The sequence below is a fragment of the Tamandua tetradactyla genome, chromosome 1, assembly GCF_023851605.1.
Source record: "Tamandua tetradactyla isolate mTamTet1 chromosome 1, mTamTet1.pri, whole genome shotgun sequence".
NCBI lineage: Eukaryota > Metazoa > Chordata > Mammalia > Pilosa > Myrmecophagidae > Tamandua > Tamandua tetradactyla.
Genome location: NC_135327.1, coordinates 134,432,421 through 134,457,626, shown reverse-complemented (window position 1 = coordinate 134,457,626; position 25,206 = coordinate 134,432,421). Strand labels below are relative to the sequence as shown.

Below are 25,206 nucleotides of genomic sequence, written 5' to 3'. Positions count from 1 at the left end.
AAAAAAAAAAAAAAAATATTTTGATTTTTTTACTCTAAGATACTGATTTTGCTGAAGAAGGCCTTTTTTACCTTTATTAAAAAATAAGCTTCTACAATTTATCCTAAAACATTTATAATTTTATTTGTCATATTATATCTTATATATCTGGAATTAATTTTTATTTTGTAAGATGAAAGAATAAGGGTCCCATATGTAATTAAATTAGATAGCTGATTAATCCAAATAATTTATTGACTATTTCATCTTGTTCACTCTTATTCATAGGGCCACTTTTATCATGCAATAAATTCTCAGTCTAGATTCCCTAATTTTTCTATTAGCTATCTGTCTGGTTTACAGTATTATACCTTATTATTTTATTAGCTGAGTTTTAATATTTGAATATATTAAATATCCATGAAAACCTCAGCAAAATAATCTAATAATAGAGTTCTGTCCAGTCTGAAATTTGAGTGTCTCATATTTACAGACTAATAAATTAACTTGTTACTCTTCCATGGATGCCGGCAGTAGGCATGAGTCTCCAGGGTCAGAGAAAGAGGACTTGATTGGTTATGGCACAACCAGTTGTGTCAGTTCTCCTTGCTCCCTATCCCCAGCAGGGTGGATAATGTGGGCCTAGATGGATGCATTGCAAGCAACGTGGCTTTGAGTCACAACTGAGGCTATCAAATCCACCTCCTTTATGGGAAGCAATAAGCTGGTCTGCTCTCTGTCCAAGAGGGAGACATGACCTCATTCATCAAGGGTGCCCACTGCAAACACAGCCCTGAGAAAAGGCCAGGATAAAGAGTGGTCAAAACCTTGCATTGTTGGCAGAACCAGCAAGACATGTAGGAGCAAGAAAGTCCAATGGAGGACTGTCTTTGTCAAGAGGTGCTAATCATCCAGTGTGTTTTTAAGCTTAAAAATATTATTAACACCTTCCTCAGATGATATTATACATAGAGAACTAGTGTAGGGAACAAAAGTGGGTGTGCACTGATTGAGGCAGACTTCACTGCTTGGCTGAGGGTTGCAGGGTCTCTCACTCATGGATGTCACTCTCGCTCTTGGGCCTGCCTCTGTTACAGCTCCATCAAACTCCCGTGAAGACAGAGTACTGAGTAAAACTTACTACTTTACAAATAAAGAAAATGAGACTCAGGGAAGTGAAGTGATAGGCCTAAGGTCCCAGAGCCCCATAGTGAGTTGCTACAATACTAAAAATATCCTTTCATTGAGTTTGTTTTCTGTATCTCCTAAAAATGCCTTCCTTTACCAAAGTTTGTGAACAAAATAACAGAAGGGAAATTTGTGAGAAAGCAATTCAATCTTTCATTCAAACAAGCATTGCTTCTGCGAAAAGACATGCTGTTTAATTTATGACATACTAACCTTTTCTTGTCCCATTATTTGTGGGTTACATAAACCTACATATTAATATAATGTAAATATGATTTGAGCAGAAATTCAATTGCGTTTCCACAATATAGCCAGACGTACAAGTATGACACCAGGATTATTCCTTCAATAAATAAATTATAGAAACCCATTACATGGCAAAATAATGTTTCTGGTCTAAAATATTACAGCATATACAACTCAAAATGCAATTTATATGACAGTTTTGTACTACTTCTCTATGTGTGGCTTGCCAAAAGTTGGATTTAAATGCTTTCTCCTTTTCTTCTGTATTTATTTATTTATTTAATGAGAAAATGTATCTGAGCAGTTAGTGTGAGAAGAAATTTTCATTTTAACTTAATTTAACAGCTTGGGAAGCCACAAAAAGAAAAGCTGTTGAAGAACCAGCACTGTTTCTGTAGCTCTTTCTCTCTCTTTCTTTTTTTTAGTGCTATAATGTTGTTTTAAACAGCACCAATCAATGATGGTGGTGAGAGGTTTATCTTCATTGTTATTAAATCGTGGAATTTGGTTTGTAGTGTTCACTAAGATTCCTTTTAAACATTTCAGAGTAACAATAATATATTTTCCATCCAGTTTTAGTTTTCGCACTCTTCTATAACTTTATAAGTAGAATAATTTTTCAGCACACCACATATTGCTGCTAATCTCATAATCTTCAAGAACCATCAAAAGCAATTCTTTTGCTCCTGATAAAAATAGAACTACTTCACCTAAGCCACACTTCCAACAGAAAGCTAATTAGAGCACTCAGTAAACAATATACCTTTTCACTGAGTAAACTGTCTGTAAGCATGCCTGTTAATTCCTTTTGTTATTTACTGAAGCTTTGTAAAACTCTGTAGGCTTCTGACATCTATTATGTGTCATGTATTTATTTTTCCATTCTTGTTTAATTGATCAACATACTACCGTACATGAGTAACCATGAGAAAGATAGCCATGCTCCACTTTTAAAAATCTCAAGTACACACAGAAGTAATTATGTATTATCTAAGTATACAGAACTCCTAATAATAGACCTAAATGACTCAAATAGATTGAAGTGAGTAGTGTCAGCTGAGACATGCAGAACAAAAGATTGAACATGATTCGTGACTTTCATAAAAAAGGATCATCCTCTTTTGAAAAACCTTGCTCACTTATCAGGTTTCCACACTACTTAGTCAATTGTCTTGTGGCATTGTAATGCAGTATAACCATATAGACTGACTGATCGTTCCAATATAATCTGATTATACACCATCTATGAATAGTCTAGGATAGTTTTTGCTGTTGTTGTTCTCAAAGGGGAATTTGTTTGAATTATAATCCCACAAGGTGTTTCACTGAAAACATGTTACCTGGTCAAAAAAGTTTGAGAAGTGTTTATATTTAATCCATTTTAGAAATATGAATTGCATATGTTAGCAATTAAGTGTTATAATAGATCTCATAATACATTGTTTTGCTTACCAAGTATATCCCAAACTTATTGTATCACAAAATTCTCTTATTTATTTGGCAAAACCAGTGTTTTAGAAAACAATTGTTGGCAAATGCTGATGTAGAGGTGTCTCAAAAGCATTTTGTCATGAAAAGGAACAAGAGAGATTTGATTAAGTTAGTGAAGAAAACCTATGTAATCAAGCCATATATGTTTAAGAACAAAACAAAATAGATAAGAACCTTCTTAATTAAAGGTATGGTTCATGATAAGTTATATGGACACATAGACAAAGGTGAGAAAAACATCCTCAGGCTATCTTCTGTTCAACTCTTCGTAACTAACTTAGAGCAAGGGATCCTTAGGCAGTCGGGGGAAATCCCAGAAGCTTCCCTTCTATAGCTTCAATTGCTTTCTTTTCTTTTTAAACTTTTTAATGATAAATATACCATATATACAAAGCAAAGAAAGAAAAAATTTTCAAAGCAGAGTTTTCGTGGGATACCATTCCATCATCTTAGATTTTTCCTTCTAGCTGCTCTAAAACACTGGTGGCTAGAAGGAATAATAATGTAATGATTCAACAGTCATACTCGTTTATCAAATTGTTAAATCCTATTTTTTGTGCATGGACAGTGTTATCAGCTCAGTGTTATCAGCTGAGTATTATTAGCTCAAGTGTTACCAATTCAAGTTAGTTCTTCAAACGCTCACAAAATATGGCAGACGGCCTTTTATTTCTTTCACATGAAAAAGGGTATTTACAGGAACAAGCAGCAAGTGAGTGCAAAGTATGGGAGCGTGAGGGCTCCTTTTATCTTTGTCCCTAATGCAAAGGTGTCCCTCCCTCGGTTCACTGTTGGCTGGCTACTTAGGAATTACAATCTAGTCTCGGAAACTAGTCAACTAAAAAGTGAGTTTTCTACACCTTATTTATAATAATTATTTATTTGCTTTTGGCCAATCACAGATAGAGGTATGCTGAATCCTTCACTTGTGTATTTAGATGCCCTTAGAGGGGACCAATCAAATAAGCCTCATACTTGACCAATCACAGATGAGGGTATGCTGAATCCTCCTATGTTGTTTGCGAGGGTGGGGGGTGGAGGGTGGGGGATGTGGGCCAGGTTAGAAGGTCAAGATTTAAGTTACTTCCTTCTTTGAGTGGAAGGTGTCCACCATCCCTTACATCTGCTATACCTCCTGCTTCTTTTTGATCCTTCTTCCAATCTATAGGGATCTTTGGGCACTGCCCTTTCTGACTTTTTCATGGTGAGAAGGGGCGTCAACACTAAAGGATAGGGGGATGTAATTAACTGATAATCTTGGAGACCCCAGCCCCTCTGGGTTTCAGAATTTATCTGACCCAGGAAACCTCTGAGAATTATAGGTTCCAAGAAAGCAAACAGTGCATGAAACCTTACAGAGTCTCAGTTCAAGCCGTAGGTGTTCTTAAGAGTTAACAGGAGTGATGTCTGTTAGGGGGTAGCAAAACATGACAATCAGCACTGTCGAACTGAAGCTTGCAAAAGAGTAACTAACCTCCTTAGTGACTCCACTGTACCTCTCTTGGCCACTGATGTCTTATTTTATTGCACTTGTTTTCCCCCTTTTTGTCTGGAATATGCTCTTGATCCCACACTGGTAGGACCAGACTCATTTCCAGTGGTCATGCCCCATGTTGTCAGACAGACTTTCACCCCTGGATGTCACGTCTCATGTAGGGGGCAGTGTCATGATTTTCCTTGCAGAATTGGGCTTAGAGAGAGTGAGGCCACATCTGAGCATCAAAGAGGCTCCCTGGAAGCAGCAATTAGGCCTTGTTATGGGTAGTCTTAGCTTCTCCCCTACAGAAATAAGTTTTGTAAGGGCAAGCCTCAAAATTCAGGATGGACCTATTTTCTTGGGAGTCCCCAGTGGTTGAGGGGGTACCCAGGGTTTCCCAGAATGGAAAGTTTAATAGTTCCATATATATATATGTATTTTTTTTTCTCCCACTTCAAACCCTCAAGGGACTCAACCAATACTATTTAATTATCAGCCCACCATAGTCTGAGATGTATACTGGTATCACATTAAGCTATACAGAATTACAAGCCCTTGTTCCTGTTCCAGACTCCAGGAATTTGGGTTATTTAAATGAACTATCCAGACAGACTGATTTAGATTATGTGTTACAGAAAATTTAGGTTCTAGACATAATAAACCTCTCCACCTTTGTTCTCATATAAAAGGTGAAGGTCTAGAGGTCTAGATACATACACTACCATCTTTTACTCTGTATTCAAATTTGCCACAGACCTAGGTAGATTGGCTTTTAAACCCTGAGGCCTGATCTCTTTTTCGGTTACTCTAACTGTTACTATATATGGCTGTGCTAACTGTCAGGGCTGCAGCACCCCATTTCTGTGTCTTAGGTGTCATAGAGTTACTCAGAGTTTTAGGGAAATACAGTTGACACACATATAACTCAGTATCTCAGAATCTAGAAATACATTTACAACTTCAGGCTAAGTATGGCTGCTATAAGGGCTTCAAATGGAGGCTCCCATTTTCTTACAAGTATGTTCTGAGAGACCTTAGCATATTTGTTCTTTTGTTTCTAAGCCTCAATTGCTTTCTTGTGGCTATTTTCTTATTAGTAATAATCCCATTCCCATTGGACCCCTGACAATTTTACTATTAAAGCACTTCAGGCCGTAAAAATGGAAAAAAATATTTGTTTGGGGAGGGCTCATCCTTTACCTCCAATAGAGTTACTCTGGTAAAGACTTTGTTTTCTGAACATATTCAATATTTTTTAAGTATTTAATATTTACCACACATGGCGTAATGGTTAAAGTGTCAGATTCTTGAATTAAAACTGGGTTCAAATTCTAGTCCTACCACCTGTTAGCCACATGTATGATTTGAGGTGAGTCACGTCTCTTCAGATTTTTATTTATGAAAGTTAATCTTATAGGGGCAAGAGCTTTGTCCTCTGTTGCTGCATGCTTTTGGTCTTGAATAGTGTCTGGCACATATAGCAAACATTTCTGAATGAGTGGAAGTAGAAGGAATGTAGAATGGAGCAATGACCTCTGAATCTAGTTGCAAGGATTAGATAAGATAATCTATTTCAGCACAGGTTCTGACATATATTGCTCAGGAAACAGTGTGTTAAATATTAAATGCATTTTAATTAGTACCTGTACTTTCTTACTCCTAGAATTCTTTCCTTTGCTCTTAGAGTCGTAAGTTAAATTATCTAGGGGACATTTCCATTAAACCACAAATTTCATATTCAACATGTCCCATTTAGGATTTATCATCTTTTCCCCTTGTGTTTCTCTTTATGTGTTCCCTGCCATAGTGAAAGGCACCATAAGTCCTCAAAGTAATTCTGGGCTACTCTTTCTCTTTCACTTCCCACAAGTGATAGGCTTTCTACTCTTACCATTTCTACCTGCTAAATATCTTTCTTGTTCTCACAATGAAAGTCTTATGTGAGTCCTTACTTTTCATCCTTGCCATTGCAATAGATTCTGTGTGGCTTATTTGGGGAAACTCAGTTTCTCAAAATTCATCCTCTAAAAATATTTCTGATTATTTCTGCAGTCTCCTTCTTTATCACTTTCTACTGAATCCCTTAACCTTCTGTCATGTACAACTATGTTCAACTCCAAGAACAAAGTAGGTACTTTCAATTATCCATACTTCTGCATATCTTGAACACTCTCTGCTTGCCCAAATCTTCAGCTGGATAACTCCTATCTATTCCTTGAGATGCATTTCAAATGTCACTTCACCTTGGCCTCTACTTCTTCCTCCCATGTACTCCAGTCAGGATTCTTATTCAGGTGCAATTGTCTATTTACTTGTACACGCTCACTAGAATTATGAGCCCCTTGAGGACAAGGAATTAGTCTCCTTGGTACTAGCAAAATGGCTGCATGTGGTAGGTAATCAATACACGTTTGTTCAGTAAAGGAAACATAGCATTTAGGCAAATTATATATAGAGTGAAATGCAAGTTTCATGCTAGTAGAGTTGTACTTGTAGTTATAGATAGTTTGAGGTTTAATTGTTTTATCCAATATTGGCTGCAAGGATTTTGAAAGTCCTCATAAAAAGCCTTAGGTAGACTTCCAGGTAGAAGCAGAATAGGATAGATTGAGTTCTTACCCCTGCTCCAGGTAACAACTAGAGAAGTCACAGAAAAATGATCAAGACAGCAGTTTCAGGGTACGAATGACCAGAGGGGACTGCTACATTATAAAAGGAGAATCTGGATGAAAAAGTAGAGAAGTTATGATTGAGAGGATGGGGTGATTTTACCTGCACTTGGGGTGGGCTGCAATGTGCAGGCCAGAGCAGAAGCTGACGGAGCCGCACACTCCCATACTCCCACCACCATATCAGCTTGAGAGATCTTCTCTCTCAGCTATGCAGATGGAAGCTCCTGTGGGAAACCCAGAAGCCAGCAGACTTGGTGCACCTTTGCACGAGACCTTGTAGAGCACAGTGCCTACCCACCACTCCTGAGGCAGGCTGCTTTGGGCACCTGGTTTTGGCAGAGACCAGGTGGCCCTCCCCTCCAGAGGAGGGAGGTAACATATAGCTAGGCTGATCCGACAGTTGGCCAGCAAAAAGACTCTCCAGGTACCACTGCTTCTATCCTTTCTCAACAGAGGCCTGGGGCAGTCATGGCATGCATGGGTAGAGAGGTGGGAATGTGGAAGCAAGCTACGCCGCACCACCAGGCATTTCCAAGCTGTCTGTGGGCAGGATAGTTGAAATACTTAGTCCCACAGCCCACGGTCATTCCACATAGGAGCCTGGCATCACCAGATCCATTGTGCCCAGAAGCAGATTCTCCACCAAGGGGCACGTTGCCCAACTACCCCCAGCGTTCACTGCGCATGGAGACCTGTGGCTTTAAGTGACTTTGTATCTGGTTGGGTCACAGCCCAGCTGACTGATTTAGTCAGGGAAAGTTGGGCCCAGTAGGAAGAGGTGACCCAAGGACACCATCTGCTGGAAAGACATGGATAGTGCAGTCTGGCAAACTGCCTTTCTGCCTAGCTGTTAACACATCTTCAAAGTTGCACCTCCTACATGAGGTCTCAGCCTTGGTTTGGCAGGGAATTACTGACAAGCCAAATGCAAAAGGAGACCTTAAGTGCAAACTCTAGCAACTACACAGTCTTAGACAAGCAAAGGAAATCAAATTTCAAAATAACTTTATCAAGATAATCAAATAAATGCCTTGAAGGCAGCAGAAAATCACAAAGCTCATGAAGACGCAAGAAAATATGGCCCAGACAAATGACCAAATTAAAACACTGGAGGAGACACAGAATTTGGAACAACTATTTAAAGATGTTCAAACAAATCCCCTAAGTTCAGAAGGTTGACTAAAGACATAAAGTACATCAAGAAGACACTGAGAGAGCATAAAGAAGAATTTGAAAGAATAAATGAAAAATAGCAGTTCTTACAGAAATGAAAGATGCTGTAGATAAAATAAAAAAATATGCTAGAGACACACAGCAGCTGATTTGAAGCAGCAGAAGAAAGAATAAGCAAAATAGAGGAAAGGACAACTGAATCAAACACGGAAAAGAATAAATGGTGAAAAAGATGGAAAAATTGAAATTGGATCAGGGAAATGATGGACAATGTGAAACACACAAATATAAGAATCTTTGCTGTCCCAGAAGCAGAAGAGAAGAGTAAAAGGCTAGGAAGATTATTTGAGGAGATAATAATTGGGAAACTTCCCAATTCTTATAAATCTAAATAGACCCGCTCCAAGACTCATATTAATCAGGCTGTCAAATGCTGAAGAGAAGCAGAAAGTCCTGAAAGCAGCAAGAGAAAGGCAGTTCACTGCATACAAGGGAAACCACATCAGAATAAATTCAGACTACTCAACAGGCACTATCGAGGTGAAAAGGCAGTGATACGGTATATTTAAAATTCTGTGAGATAAAAAGTTCCAGCCAAGAATTTTTTATCCAGCAAAACTTTACTTTAAAAGCGAGGGAGACTATGAATGTAGGTGGCTGAAGGATGCCCTGACGGAGAAGTAGATTGGCGAATGATGGTGTGTACTTATGAATGAAGGTTGTGCTGCTACGAGAAGGAACAAAGTCATGAGTCATGCAACGGTGTGAATGATTATGTGGGACATCTGGTGAGACAAAATAAGCCAGAAACAAAAGAAAAAGAACGGTCTGGTCACCTTTAGAAAATGCTTATAAGAAAACAGCGGTGAAGATTATAAGCTTTTAGAGCAGACACATCAAGTCCGGAGTGGTGATTATTATTTCTGGATTTTGAGAGGCTGTTTTATATATATAAACTGATATTTAGAGATAAGAATGAAGCTGAGCAGGTTGGGGTCAATGTAGTTCAGAACATAGGAGTAAGGAAGACAATGTTTATATTTTAGAACCACATATACTCTTTGAGACCAATGGAAGAAAGTTTTACTTGGTCTGGAACTGAAATTATCTGTAGTGCATTATCTAACTCAACTTATCTGTATAGCTCATTTGAACAACTGAAACACAGGGAGCCCAGAATAAGAAAGAGGTCCTTTACTCCTGAATAGTTTAATGTAATGTAACATCCTAGAGTATATCAAGCAGATAATCAAAAAGTATTGGCAAAGTCCCCTGAGGGATGGGAGAAAGAATGTGGAACTACTAAACCTTACCATCAGGGAATCCCCTGATATTGTGTCAAACTTTAGGGAAACCCAAATCAATAGGCCATATCCTCAATCATGAGGCTTACTCTTGTGAAGCTTATGTAGGTCATGGAAAAGCTTAGACTACCTATAGGCATGCCTAAGAGTTACTTCTGGAGGACCTCTGTTGTTGCTCAGATGTGGCCTCAGTCTCTCTAAGCCCAACTCTGCAAGTGAAATCATTGCCCTCCCCGCTACGCGACATGGAAGGCTTAGTGAGGAAAGAATTCAATGAAAATATGTATAGTAAAACCACATATTCATTTCAAAATAAATAGATTATTTAAAAACCTAGCTAGTCACAAAACTTAAAAACCCCAAACCCTTCTACACATCACTATGTATATGCATTATGAAAGCAAACAAACAAAAAGCAAAAAATAAAAAAGCATAGCTGAATAAAGACTAAATTACTGACATGAAATACATGGAGAATAGGAAGCTATTCATTTTTCTTCATACATTTCAGCACTTTATGGATTGCTATAATGAAGAAGTATTACTTTGTATTTCAAATTATTGGGATAGAGCCTAAAAACTAAATGTAATGGCCTTCAAGAAAACAAAGGAAGAAAATATTGGACCAGATGATGTATTCAAGCTCTAACAGTCTGTGTAGCTCAGACTTCTGGTCATGTTTGATCCAAAATCTAATGTTTCTTGCCCAAAGAACACAGTATAGATAGACCTAAGAGTTCTGAAAGAAAAGAATAGAGGAATCATTTGGAATCAGAGGAATCGATGGAAAATAGAGGATGACCTGACCTAAAGATTGGTTTGGTCACAGTACACTGGTCAGCAGTGTAGGTATTGCTTACTGCTGATCAGCAGGACTTGACAGCATTGATCCTTTGACCATACCATGCATCTCTTGCTAAGGAGAGTCCTCTATCTTCTCAGTACAGCAAGCAAAAAAAGAACCAGTTATCTCTTGTAATATAAAGAAATGATCCTTGGAAGAATGCAACAAGTATAAAAATATTTGTTTTTCCTGTGTAAAGAGAAAGAGGCATATCTTACACAGCAGCATAATGCAGTGCATGCATATGCAATTGCAAAGTTAAATGACAAAAAGGAAGCCATAGCTGCAATATTTAAGGAAGAAAATCATACAAAAAAGTGATGGGACTTAACTGAATTCAGAAGTAGCCACAAAAAGCCTTAGGGACCCAACACAGTTTTAGAAATATTAATTACCACTATAAAAGACAAGAATCAGATCAGTGAGGACAAGGTTGAAACTGAAGAAAGGAGCGATAGAAAAAGATAGCCTAATCAAGACCAGAACTGAGCCTTAATCATTGAGGAAGAATAGGCGATCTAAAAAGGATAATACTTATAGAGTTCATTTAAGACAGTACATTCAAAATGTTATCATTTCAAAACTTAATCAACATAAATTACTAGTGAGATATTTTACATTCCTTTTGTTCATACTAAGTCTTTGAAATCTGGTGTGTATTATACACCACAGTTCAGCTTGGACTAGTCACATTTCAAGTGCTCATTACCTACATGTGGCGAGTGACTATCTTATCAAATAACGCATCCATAAAAAAATGGTAGCACTGACAGAAAGCTGTTGACACATAAACTGATACAACCATTATGGACAGCCATATTTATAACTGTTGACCCAGAAATTCTATTCCTGGGAATGTAACAAAGGACACTATACAAAAAATTTAGCAGAAGCAATGATTTAGCAACAGCAATCACCACCAAGTGAACAACTTAGAATCATCATTTTCAGAAGGTAAAGTGTTTGCATGCATTGGCAGGAATACAATAGCATTTATTACAGCTGAAAGAAGTATGTTTCATACCCTGACATTTGCTATATAAGAAGGCAAGAACATACAATTTAATCCCCCAGCCATATGCTTTCACCCGTAAGTACTGACCAACTAGCAGACTTAATTGAAAAAAACCAGGCAGAATGATGCTGTCTTCTATGCTTCTGAACATCTAAATCTACCCTGATCTTCTAAACTGAACCAAATAATACAACCACTATTCGTCCATGGGCCCCAAATGAATTTGATTTATATATTTATAAATCTGTTGGTATTAAAATCCTAGTAATCACCCCCTGACTCTCTTAGGAAAGAGAGCACAGAGCAGGTGACATTTGTTATCCAGTTTTCTAGGTTATTTATACATGTATAGTAGAAAGAGCAAGGTCTCAGGCTACAAATTATACCTCTGCAGTTTGAGAACTACATCATACAACTGCTCATTTGCCCAATCCCTAAAGAAAGGATAATTCCTACCCCACAAGATGGTGGTGAAAAAAGTGTCAGAAATAATGACTTTCATACAGGCCTGGCCAAACAAATAGCACCAAAACTAAACAAATAGCACAATTGCTATCAAAGCACCTCTTCCAACAATATCTGTACAATGCTTTGTCTGGATCATAATTAGAATCATCTATTTAAATTTAAGGTTTAAATAGCATTTCTGGTAATCAAAGAAATAGAAACCAAAGCAACAATAGTATATATTTTTTGTTGTTCAAAATGAACAGAACTCATTGTACATGATACTCAGATTTGGAGAGGCTGTAGTGAGAAAGCAATCACATATACCAGTGGTTGCAATGTCAGCTACTATCACATCTTAAAGAGAATTAGACACCCTAGGGTCCTTCTCCCCTGATTCCATGAACCTAAAATTAGTATGCTTTCCTTAGGAAATAGTTAAAAATACATACAAATATTATGTTCACCTTATGTATATTAAAAAGTTCATCTTATTTCAAATGAACAGAATTTAAACAACTTAAATTCCTGCCAGAGGAGAATGAATATGAAACAATAGTTATCCATAGAACTGAACAATATTTAAAATCATTTTGAAGTATATTTAATAAGTGTTTTATCAATGGGAAAATGTTATTTAAGTATATATTAAGATTGGGACACAGAACAACCATGTGGAATAGAAAATTGATGATATACAAAAGCATAAAAAAAAAGACTAATGGGAAAATTACTTATGTGTTCAAGTTTTCTTAAACAAGGATAGATCTTTACTTTAAATCCACATTTGGATTTCTTTCACCAAAATATCACGTAATAAAAAGGTAACATCAAATTTTTCTAAAAATGAATGCCTGAAAAGTTTGTTTCTACAGGCAAGTTTATAAACATTCTTTGTTAGACCAAAACAGTCATCAGGTGACCACTTTTGCCATGGATGCGAGAAATTGTCTCACAGAATCTAGATATTTATTATGTAATTCTTTTGACACTAATTATTGAAAAGGAGATAATTTGTTTCTCCTTAGATTTTTGATCACTCATTTAGCCCTTACTTTAATTTATTTTTAAATACAAACTTAAATGCTTTTTAGAATTGCATATATAATTTTTAATGTATTAAATACTGATCTTTAAAGCAAAGCAAGATTTTTACCAAAGACATGTAATAACACATCCCCCATTGGCCATTCTTGAGTAATTGATGGAGAAAGCAGAAGGGATCTTGTTTACACACTGGGCCTCAAATCTGCTCAAAAGGCTCATTTGTTGCCTAGTGACAAACATATGCTAGTTATCCCTGCATCCTTTAAACCTCGAATATAACCTTACTAAGGAAGCTCAATTGTGATTTTAGGAGTTCCTGAAGCATGAGGAAACATTTTTAGTTTTAAGTCTTATTTTCATAGCCTACAAGTTTCTTTTTAAATGATTAGTAAAAATAATAAAATAATTACTAACTTTGAGTAAATATGACTCCTTTTGCATTGCAACTGAACATGAATGATAGACATTCACTAGGTTAATTGCCAACCTAGGCTGTTTTTCTCAGCATGCTTCCAAATTCTATATGACCACTCTCTCTGAAAGACTTACTACCATTTTTAAAACCTCTTGGACAATATCTTTCTTGAGCTGACATAATGAAAACCTAAAAGTTTTGTTTTATTTATTTATTTATTTTTGCTAACCCAGTTTAACAGACTATGGTACCATTTATACAAACGATTCATCAAACAATTAAATGGGAAAGCTTAGGCTAAGCCTAGCCGAGCCCCATCTTCAGGTGCAGTGGGGATGTAGCCTCTGAGAAATGGAAACAGCCTTAGAGACAGGTGTGTTTGATTAATGGGTGGGGAGGATGGGACTACTACAGCTTCCCAACCCAGCACACACTGCAACCGGCCCTCCTCACGCCTAGAGGAACAAGGTAGCAAAAGGGGAGGGCAGGTAGCTCCAACAGGGAAAGGTGTCCTGCCTCCCACCGATTAGTGTCATAGGAACAAAGACTTTTCAGAGAACTAAATATGCCTTATTACAAAAAAAAAATGAAATGCTGAATACTTTCTTGAGAACGTCCATTTCTTCATATATCAGGCATAAAATCTAAGTATTTTCAGAATGTGCTCTCTGAAATAGTGTGAAATTACAGTAACCAGCCCATCAGGAAATACTTGATCATAAAGCAAATATCACAAGCAGCATGAAGAAAGAGTAAAATAAATTAAAGATCAGAAAAAAGATGCTTTCCAGAGGGAAATGGGGAGAGATTAGTGGTGTGAACACTGGTATCACACCATAAATCCATTAATCCTATTTAAAATTTGATGAGTATATATCATATATCCACATACATATACATCTCAAATATATGTTTACATATGCAAACACATATACATATATACATATATGTAGGCAACACATCATGCTCTTGTTTTCAACCCTTTCTGCCAGTCCTCTAAAGTCCTTTAAAGTATTACCAAGTACTGTTTCAATGTGGATTAACTCGGCTAAGCTTCAGCCATTCCCTTGATGCCAGGTCAGCCACTGGACTTTACCTAGAAACTAAAGGACACAAAGGCCTGACAGTAAGGGAAAACTTCACAGAGATTAGGACACGTCAAGGTGATCTGGGAACACTATTCATTTTTGTGAAACATGAACTTCCATATTCGAAGAAATTACTGCAGAGCAAAACAGTGTGAACCATGGCAGATCATCTAAGTCCCACTGCTTGGATTTAAATAAAACCTCACCTAAACAAGCTAAACAAATGAGACCATTTATATTTTCAACCTATTCAAATGATGAAACTTCACAGGTGTCCTTTGTAATTCTCTGCTTCAATACAACCAATCGTTCCAAATTTCTACCTCCAAAATATAATTTACAGCACATAGAAAACAAAGATGTCCAGGAAAGGTTTATTATCTCTCTACCTAAGGGCTCTCATTTCACACTAACATTGACAGAATTCAAATAATCACCTACAGTCCAAAAAAATATATATATTTCTTAGTTGTAGTCCTCTACCAACTGCAAACACTTTTTTTAATGTGCTGAAAACACAATTTAAATGCAGAAATTATAGCTTGCATTTAGTGCTGCAGTTTCTTTCATAACTGTTTAACTGTATTTTGGTGATATCATAAGGCTTCTCATTAAAGGGTATAATTTTTTTAAATCTATAAAATAATGCAATTGTACTGGAAAAAATAAAATTGCCCTCTGCATGAATTCACATGAAATACAGCTCTACTAAAAATGCAAAATAAATTTAAGGTTTGTTTTTTGCTTTGCCTTTAACTTGAATCCAAAACTCCAAAACACTGCAAATAATAATTATAGTTCTTACCATTCATGGAATGCTGAGAGAAACCAGCTTTCAACCACCTTTAAAATGGATCTTGGTTAACATTATTCATTAAGCTAAAAGAGGATAAAGATCTGCCCAAGTCCGTAAAGATAATGTTTTCATATGGCATTAAATATTATGTCAAAGCAACCTGTCTTCCTAAAGTAAAAAGTAAAAATCTTTTATGGTTTTTTCCTAAGAACATATAATTAACTCAAAAAGCATACAAAAAAAACCAAAACAACAACAAACAAACCCTAAAACTTCTTCTATATAGAGGCCAACATCGATTTGATTTTCCCATTTCAAAGAATTGTAAAATCAAGAACCATGAACTAAAACAAAGCTTAAGTATTTTTGATTTGTGTAAAAAAAAATTAAACATTGTTTTGCCATTCCCTAAGTGCTTCTTAAAACAGCTAAGTGTTTAAACTCCTGTCTTGCAAGATTCAAATATTCTAATAGTATTAACATGCTACACATGCTTATAGATTCATTCTTTCATAACTATATTAGCTAGAAACTTGCCATCTGCTTTTTATCATTTACACTGTGGAGTAAGTGGTCCTGTCATCTCATAGGAAACAATTAAGTCCCTGACATTAACTACTGAAATCTATGTATTTTAGTTCTTTCCACAGTTCCTACTAAAGTGCCCTATTATATTATATTGGTGCTAGATAATATCTCAAACTGAATTATAAAAAACCTAGACATAATAAGTTCAAGTCACTATTTTCCACCAAGCAGAAATATTAACTTACACAAAGTTCTTATTTTTTTTAGTAAAGTAGCAGTTTTCATGTTGTTTATAGATCTGCAACCAATGAAACTTTTTCCTTTTTAATGCATTCAAGAGACTGACACAAGTAAAGAAATCGAGAAAAGAAAATGACAACTCTTATTTGGCATTTATATGTCAAAAACAAGTATCTCAGGTGGTGTGTGACAGTGGCTCAGTGGCAGAATTCTCGCCTGCCATGCCGGAGACCTAGGTTCGTTTCCCGGTGACTACCCATAAGAAACAAACAAACAAACAAAAACTAAGTATCTCTTCAAAGCTGTATGCCTTTAATTTAAATGATTGGGAAAATTGTTATTTTAGGTTGTCAACTTATTTCATCTTCTTACTTCTGGTGTATTAACCCAAATAAATATAAATTACATGAATTCTTAAGAATCGAGTGAACATTTAATAATTGGAAGTTCTAAGATATCACTATTGATTAGTTCCATTCATCAGAAATACATTTTTGTTGAGAAATTTGGTATCAAAATATTTCAGAATAAACACTGATACCTGAACATCCAAATTAAACACACGTGCAGCTTACCTCAGTCAAATGTGGTGTAGGGTTAAATCCACAGAGATTACACACCCGATTCTTGCATCCAGTGCAAATACTGAAATTAGGAGGATCCTTGGAATTTATGTTGAGTTCAGTTTTGCAGAGAGGACAGGCTGATTCTGGTTTAGGGGTTTTCTCTGGTTTAGGGGGAAGAACAGCCTTTGGAGGCTCAGCCCCTAGAGGTTTGCTATCCTTGGTAAGTTGAGGCTTCTTTTCCGTTTCTGTTCTTTTTACTGTTGGAACTTGTTCAACTTTAGACTCTAAATTCTCAGCTGCTGGAGCTTTAGCTTCCTTTTTCGCAGGTGTAGCTTTCACAGGTGCTGGTGGTGTCTGACCTGTGGATTTGGGTGGCCCCTGAGAAGTAGGTGGCTGTGAGGGAGGGACTTGCTTTGTTGGGGCCCCTTGTCCACTTTGTGAATGAGGTCCAGGCTGACCTGCTGTAGAAATTAAATTTGACGCCTGACTGAAGATCGATGCTCCAAACCCAAAGAGTTTCCCAGTCACAGTTTCTTGAGGAGTTGTAGGTTGTGATTTAGGGGCATCAGTGATACTTCCAAGATTCAGACTGAAGCGTCTCGACTGCTCTTGAGGCTTTGGGGGCTGCTGAGACTTGGGAACAGTTTGGCCAGTAATAGGTCGTGCACCAGAGGGGGTCGGGGACCCTTTTGGCATTGGCTTGGCATCTGGTTTAGGACTCATTTTGGTTTGTGCTTTCTTGGGATCAACTTGTTTTTGACCTTTAATGTCTGAACTAGACCCAGGATGGGAAATAAGTTTCGAATCTGATGCAGGTCGAGGTATGGCTTTAGAATCTAACAGTGTGACTTTTTCGCCTGTTGGTGGAAAACTTTGTGAAGGTTTGGCAGAGTCTGTTTTCAGAGAAGGAGTTGTTTTCTCCGGAGCATGTGACAGCACTCTGGAGTCCGGAATGTCAGGTTGGGATGCTGACGATGACGAAGACACAGTGTCTGGAGCAGGCTTACCCACTTTGGGCCGCTTTAATTTATCATCAGCCGCAGTGACCTTGGTCTGCTCAGGAGGGAGAGAAGGCCCTTCGGGCGGGGCTGGTGGGACTGAGGACTCTGCCACAGAAGGCTGCTTGGCCACAGCTGGGGGAGGACCATGAAGGGTTGGTTGTTTCACTAGTGGTGAGGGCTTTTTAGACTCAGGTGGCTTTGAGATATCCTGTTTGGGTGCAGTATCCTTCTTTGGAGAAGTCTGCTGTGACTGGAGGGATGATTTGCTCACCATAACAGGGGAAGTCTTCGGTTTGGGCTGGGGTGATGACGGAATTGAAGCCAGATCACCTCCTAGAGCTCTTTGCATCTGACAGTTTAAACAGAGCCATTCTTTTATCTAGAAATAATATAAAAACAATGGTCACTGAGATAACACTAAAACAAAAGCTGCACAGTACCATTTGAAACTGTCTTTCATCATTCAAGGCATAAAATACCAACTTATTTTAACCAATTTATAGTCAAATAAAAACATTTAATTACATTAAAATACAATTAATGAACCTCAGATACCAAAACACTATTTTGAGGAAAATAAAAAGTAAAAATCAACATAGAGATATATTTTTCTACCAACATTAATTTTGTTATTCTTTGCCTTTGAGTTACTCAAAGTTTGATTATCAACAGAAATAGAAAAGCATATATAAGAAAAACACTAGTTATAATATATTCTATAAATAAATGATGTTAGATATTTTTGCTATCCATGGCTCACAAGCAGTTTTAGTCAAAAAGCCCAGGTTAGGCTTGGTATTGGAACATCTCTAATTTCTTAAGTTAGCAGAGCATTACTTTGCTCTCTGAGGTGATATATTCAAATATGTGAAAACAAAAGGTGGTTAACCACGCTGATTAGAAAGAGAAAATTTCTCTGAGAGTAAAGAAAAAATATTGCTATCCCCTCAAATTATCATAAGGAACATGATCTAACAGGGAAAACATTGTTTCTTTATAAATTTTATACACGAACTTGAAAGAAGGATAAAAGTAAGCAATACACTTATTTGACTTGTGATCTATCTATATATAAATGTATTTGACTTGTGATATATATACAAATATATAATATGCATAGGTAAGTGCATGCCCTTTTTTCATATCTCATCCATTGTGAAAAGATGTTGAATTTGTTACCATATATCAGAAAATCATTTAAAAGCACCTATATTTAACATTTACCATTTTTATTATTCTAAAATAATAGATGCTTATTATTAAAAAATTAAATATTGCCAAAATAAAGTATTTACAACATTAAATTCTACTATCATTCTATACCCCCCCAGCCACCCACCTCCCCAAGTCACCAAAGTCCTTTGCACAGTAAGTAATAAAGACAAGAAGTATAGGTACCAGGAAAATTTTCCACAGCACAAAACTGTGAAGTGGTAGGCTGGCAAACCAAAATATTTTTGATCTTCAAATAATTTCTTTTTGAAATGAAATTGAATTCATCATTCCTAAATGTTTTAACTTCTTCATTGTCTGATAGTTTGTCATTAACATCTGAATTTAAAAAAAATTAAAACTACACTGAACCTTTTCAATTCATTCAAATAACTTTAAAATAAAAAACGGCATTGAAAATATTTAAACTTACGCAACAGTTTAACAAGGCTTATTCCACAAACTTACAGAATGCAAACTTTTTTTGGAGAAAGTTAAAGGAAACGTATGTATTTCTGAAATGCATTTCTGTATAACAATCTGAATCAAAAAAGGAAAATGGTAATTTAAAATATTGTTGGTAGGTACTTGGATGTTCTTTATGTTTGGTTTTTATATAGATGTTGCACACCTTTCTATCATTATATTTTTATTTTTACCTTTCTGCATGCTTGAAATATTTTAAAACATGATTTTTATACATATACATATTTGAAATCCTAACATAATCACTCAATTGCTACTTTTTAATAAAGGGTAATTCCTCTATAAATATGCCTTTGTCCACCCACCTAGCACCCCTATTATCATTGCCAATTTTGTGCTTCTGCTATTTAATTTTTTTCATTTGTTTTCTTCCACAGCATTACAAAATACTACCTAACCTCATAATCATGCAGCTGGGCAAGTAAAAAGAAGAAGGATACAGTTAAATAACTAATTTGTTGTGTGTAGTATCATTTTTTTTCTATTAAAAAAATCAATTCTACATAATCTGAAACCATATTAACCACTTTAAATTACAAACTAAAGTTAGTGACTAACTTTCATTATCACCAATGGGCTCTCATTCTTTTTAACAAGTGTCACAGTCGAGCGGATGTAAAATTTATTCACTCATTCATTCCTTTACTGAAATATTTACTGAGCACCTTCTATGTAGCATGAACCACTGAAAAAGAGGGTCAAAAATCCTTTCCTATGGGATCTGTTCTGTAACTACTTGCGGAAGAGCGTTTTGAAAATTACTATTTTCTTTCTTTGCTTTATATATGTTATATTATTCAATAAAAAAGTTAAAAAATGATCCCTTTCCTAATGGAGCCTGCAATGAAACAGTCAGATAAGGAACAAATAAACAAATTAATACATAATATAAAAACAGATTCTATAGATATATAATATATAAATAAGTGTCTATACTAAATATCTGATGACATTGTGATGATTCTTTCTTTCCTTTTTTCCTGCTGCTTCCCTTTTTTGCCCCTGAAATATTTCTCTGGATGCATTCAGTGTCATCAATAAAATTTTAAGTCTCTTTGCAATGGAACATTAGAGTTTCATGCATAGCCAGTCAGTAAACTCTAATTTCAACTTCGGACAACAGCAGAATTAGAGCATAACCACATGTCTAATGTATGCTGTACATTAAGCCTGGAAACCATATTCTAGTCTGTCCTTTTTCCAAAATCAAAGGGCTATTTATGGTTTGGAAATGCACGTGACTATGGTTCCACCTAAGCAAAAGAAAGAGGTAGGAAAAGGCAGAAGGGAAAAAAGGCCACTGCCCTTCCACAGGAAGAGAATTCTGCTGTTCTCTTAATGAGTCCTTTTCTTGAATAGACTCTACTACCCCATTTTTTTTGTCCTTTTAATGATCACATTTTCTTCAATGTGATAAACAATACATAAAAGATATTTGATTATCTACTGTTCCTCTTTGTTGCCAGAATATAGATTGATATCACTGTTTATACCTATAACAATATGAAAAGCTTTTTATTCTCTTAGGATTTTTAGAAAGAGCCTCCTTTTTATTTAATTCTATTGGACAAATCTGTTGAGGATAGAAATGTTTATTATCTTAGCACTTAATAGACTAGTACTGCAAACAGCAGCATTTCCAATTCCCTGATCCAACAGCAAAGAAAGACCAAAAAAAAAAAGAAAAGGAGGTTCCCATACAATGAAAATGTCCATGATCTGCCCTAGCAGTAATTCGTGATCCACCTTCCACTTTCTTATTAGTCATGTCTCACGATGCACTTAGGGAGAGTAACAATTAATAATAGCACCACAGCCCCCTTGGGCATTCCAATTAGAAATTTTGTTGCAATATTCTTACCATATTCTCAATTATTCTCCAAGCAGTGTCTGTATTGCTGTGAAAATTAGCTCCCCATTAGCTCTTTCACTGTCCCTCATTTGGCCCCCTCATCATCTCAAGCACTTTTTATGTCCACCAGAAGTAGTCTGCTTACAGCAAATATAAGTGATTGACTCTAACCACTTCTTAAACCTCAATGCTTCACTACCTGTGAAATAAAGTTAGTTTTTTTTTTGCAAGAAATTCAAAACATATAAATTTGCTGGATTCCTATCTTAGCACTTACATTTTCTACTATTTTCAGTTCTATATCTCTCTAAAGACTGTAAGCAACAAAAGATAAGGAACTTTCTCCTCATAGTCTTCTCATCCCCTTGCCTCTCCCCTCAGCGTCTAACTGACCCTCTTAAGCACCACAGATGTTAACAAATGTATTTATAGCTCATTGGAATTAAATAAACTAATTGAAAATATTTAACTGTGCTCTTCAATCCACAGTCTCTCTGGGTTTATTCTGCCAATCTCCATTGTTTACCAAGCCCGTGTGCAGGTTTGTGCCTTAGTTTTCTGGTTGCATGTCATACTCCCTTGCAACCTTCTATATACCTCTGACTACTGACTGTCTATCCCCTTTCATTCAAACTGGAAAGACTTCCCCATAATTATCACACTGTAAACCATAAATATTTTTCCTGTCTGTGCCTGGAGACAATTACTATGTCGCTTCTCACTTCCAAAATTAAGCCCCTATCTCTACCTCTGAGCAAAGATGAACCTGAATTCACTACCATCGTTGTCTCATACACTAAGTCCAATTACTGCCAGCTCCACCTGTTACCCAGATCTATAATGGAGGTGTTCTAGCTTTTCTTCATTTCACTGTAGCCAATGGGTGAGAGTCTTGGAAGATTTTAGTCCTTGTTGCTTCATCCCACACCACAAAAATCAGATTAATATCCAAGTCCAAGCCTGATTCTCAAAAGACTTACACAAAGATTACAGAAACAACTTCCCAGGTCACCTGTCCCTCTCTAACACCCATAGCCATTTGATAGATGGTGGGAGGCAGGAAATGCAAGTGGCAATACCAGGACAGACCTAATCAATGTATCCTGAATGTACTCCCTCCCTCAATATCCAGGCATTAAAATGGAAGAATGCAGTTTTATTAGACAAATATTTCAAGCCTCACCTATTCCAAAATCTAGGTTTTAGATGACAAATAAGGAAAACAAACATTTTCGCTTTCCCACTTATATTCTTGTGGAGGTGCATGAATGGAATTCAAGGTCTAGAGACACAATTATTTAATGACCACTTCAATTCAACTAACTCTATGGACAGAAATGCACATTAGTCTTTTGATTTAAAACACTACATAAATTAGGGTAAGAAAGGATTTCTACCCATTAAAATGCATTATTATGTATTCTAATGTAGACCTCCATATAATTACTACAACACACCTTTACTGTTTAATCTACTTCCTTGGACTCCCTATCTTTTTTTTTTTTTTTTTCTCACACAGGCAGGCACTGGGAAGCGAATTTGGGTCTGCTTCATGGCAGGTGACAACTCTGCCTGCTGAACCACCGTGGTCCACCTTGGGCTCCCTATTTTGAGCTTTTGTTATAAATCAGAGCTGTGAAATATAGTGATTTCACTTCATGGGATAAGATCTTTTATGGACAATCATAAATGTCTTTTTTTTTTTTTTTTTCATGGGCAGTCACCAGGAATTGAACCCAGGTCTCCAGCATGGCAGGTAAGAACTCTGAGTCACACCATCGCACTGTCCATAAATGTATTAATTAAATGTTTCAGGAGGTATTCACTAAAGATTTAATTGTGAGTTTTGCATACAGAGTTACAATTAATGGAGTCACTTTCCAATACAGGTATCAAAACTATTGATCACCCAGAAAATTATATTCTAATTTCTAAATGTATATCTTCAAAAAATTCAAGGTAATTAATGTAAACAATGAAGTGAGTTATTAAAATTTTGGGGGTCCAGATTTAAAGCATATTTCTTCTCAGAACTATTATCTAGCTATTAGCTTCAAAACAGAATGAAAACCTCTATGCTTTCATGTATAAAAGGCATAATGACTAACAACCACCTTATTAGTGCTCCAAACCAGAAGTTTTCAACACAGAAACTACATGAGACTCATAATGAAAACTGTGCCCAAGTACACCGCAGTGGCACTTGGAATAATAGGACATCAGAAAGAACAACCATGCTTGGAATTTATATTTGCTGGTGTTCATAATGCCATTCACATTAGCTGTTGAATAAGTTCTCCTCTATCATGCTTTCATCTTGTCTTGTACAATAAAACTTGTTGGATTCTTATTTCTTAACTCATTATTACTAAAACTTTTCTGGAAACCCTGACATCTAAATGCACATTTACTCCCTTAAGGCAGTATCCTCTCCCTCACCTGCATAAGAGTCCCCATTCAATATGTGCTGCACTTCCTTTTAACTGAATCCTATCCATCCTTTATGGTCCACATTGAATTCCCTCCTTTATCATAATATCATTAATTAAACTCTGTCCTTTTCAGCTACCACAACTATCGTTTTAACCACAGCACTTTAGACTCAAATATGCATTGCTTTAAAGTATTTACCAATTATTTCCTCTCTTCTATACTTTTATAGACAATGACAATTTTTTCATGCATACTCTTACCTCTGTATTGGAAACTGTTGGAGATTGAATCATGCCTCCCACAAAAGGCACGTTCTAGACCCAACCCCTGGTCCTATGGGTATGAACTCATTTGTAAACAAGGACTTTGAAGATGTTTTTAGTTAATATGTGCCCCAAATGAATGAGGATGGGCTGAACCCAATATGGCTGAAGTCCTTATTTCACATTGGAGAAGCAAGAAGCTACAAGTCAGAGAAACTCAGAAGAGAAAGAAGATGCTTCCATGCAGTCCCATGTGATAAAAAAGCCAGGAAAACCCCAAAACTACCTTGAAGTTATTGGGCCCAGGGAAGAAAGAAGTTTTTTAGCCTCTGAAACTATGAGCCAATAAATTCCTGTTGTTAAACCAACCCGTTGTATGGCATTTGTTTTATTTAGCAGCTGGAAAACTAATACAGAAAACAGGTAAATTTTAGACATTATTTAATAATGAATTCTTCTAAAATTTTTACCTCTTCCTCACCAAATACTCTTCAAATGCTTATTAGAATTTTGAATTTTATTTCAAATGTCATAAAAAGATATAATATAACCAGACAAAAGACTACTTAGGGATAAAATGTCTAAAGAAACAATATTAAAATAGAAAATCAAGCTAAGGTTTTATAGCAGATTATGTTTTCTTCTATTCAAGGATCACCCAAACAACAAGACCTCCTTCACAGAGGCAGTTACTTCCTGACAGTGGTTTGGGTGCAGATGGCTCACTGCAGTTGTTATCTTTAGCTATGCAGATTAATGCATAATTTATTTAGGCTAAAAACTAGATACTACCATTCCTCAGAACTGTGATGAAATGCTCAGCCACTTAGTAAAACAATTTTATTTGAAGCAATTCATCCAAAAGTTGGATGAATATTTCCTTTCAGAAACAGAGTGGATTACAATTTTTTGCTGCACGAAACAGCAACTATAATCAAACTTTGTGAAATGTAAACAAGCACTTTTTTCTTTATATAGCATAATAATAATAACCAAATGCTAGCAATACCTTGTAAATCCTCATAAAATAGGATCAAATGATAAAAACATGTTTTAATGTTTGCCAATGTGATCCCAAACATGCAAACTTCCCTCTCACCAAAGCACAATTTGCAAAATAAATAAAGTACATAGATATTAATGTCTAGCTGTATGATATTACAACTACACAAAGAGAGGAGGCTCTCAAGTCAAGAAACTGAATTTCCATAACTTATATATGAGGACTTCTAAACTGTCTCACATGGTGAATTCAAAGTTATACCTCAATTGATAAAGATATACTTTGAGCCATCACATAATTTTGCATTGCTATGATCCAATAGCTCCAATTAGACAGAGTTTAAGCAATTATTTGAATAGCTTATTGCACTGTCCTTTTATTACATTTAAAAATGAAGAATGAAAAGTAAATTATAGGGCAGGCCACGGTGGCTCAGCAGG

The 25,206-nt window shown here is 36.2% G+C and overlaps 1 protein-coding gene across 1 annotated transcript in view; it reads right to left on the bottom strand.

The window, feature by feature from the left end:
• Nucleotides 1-25,206, bottom strand: part of PCLO (piccolo presynaptic cytomatrix protein) — a 440,945-nt gene that overhangs the window by 397,639 nt on the left and 18,100 nt on the right. Inside the window, exon 3 of the mRNA XM_077151839.1 lies at nt 16,526-17,896. Coding sequence (XP_077007954.1) covers nt 16,526-17,896 — 1,371 coding nt within the window. The remainder of the gene's footprint in view (nt 1-16,525; nt 17,897-25,206) is intronic.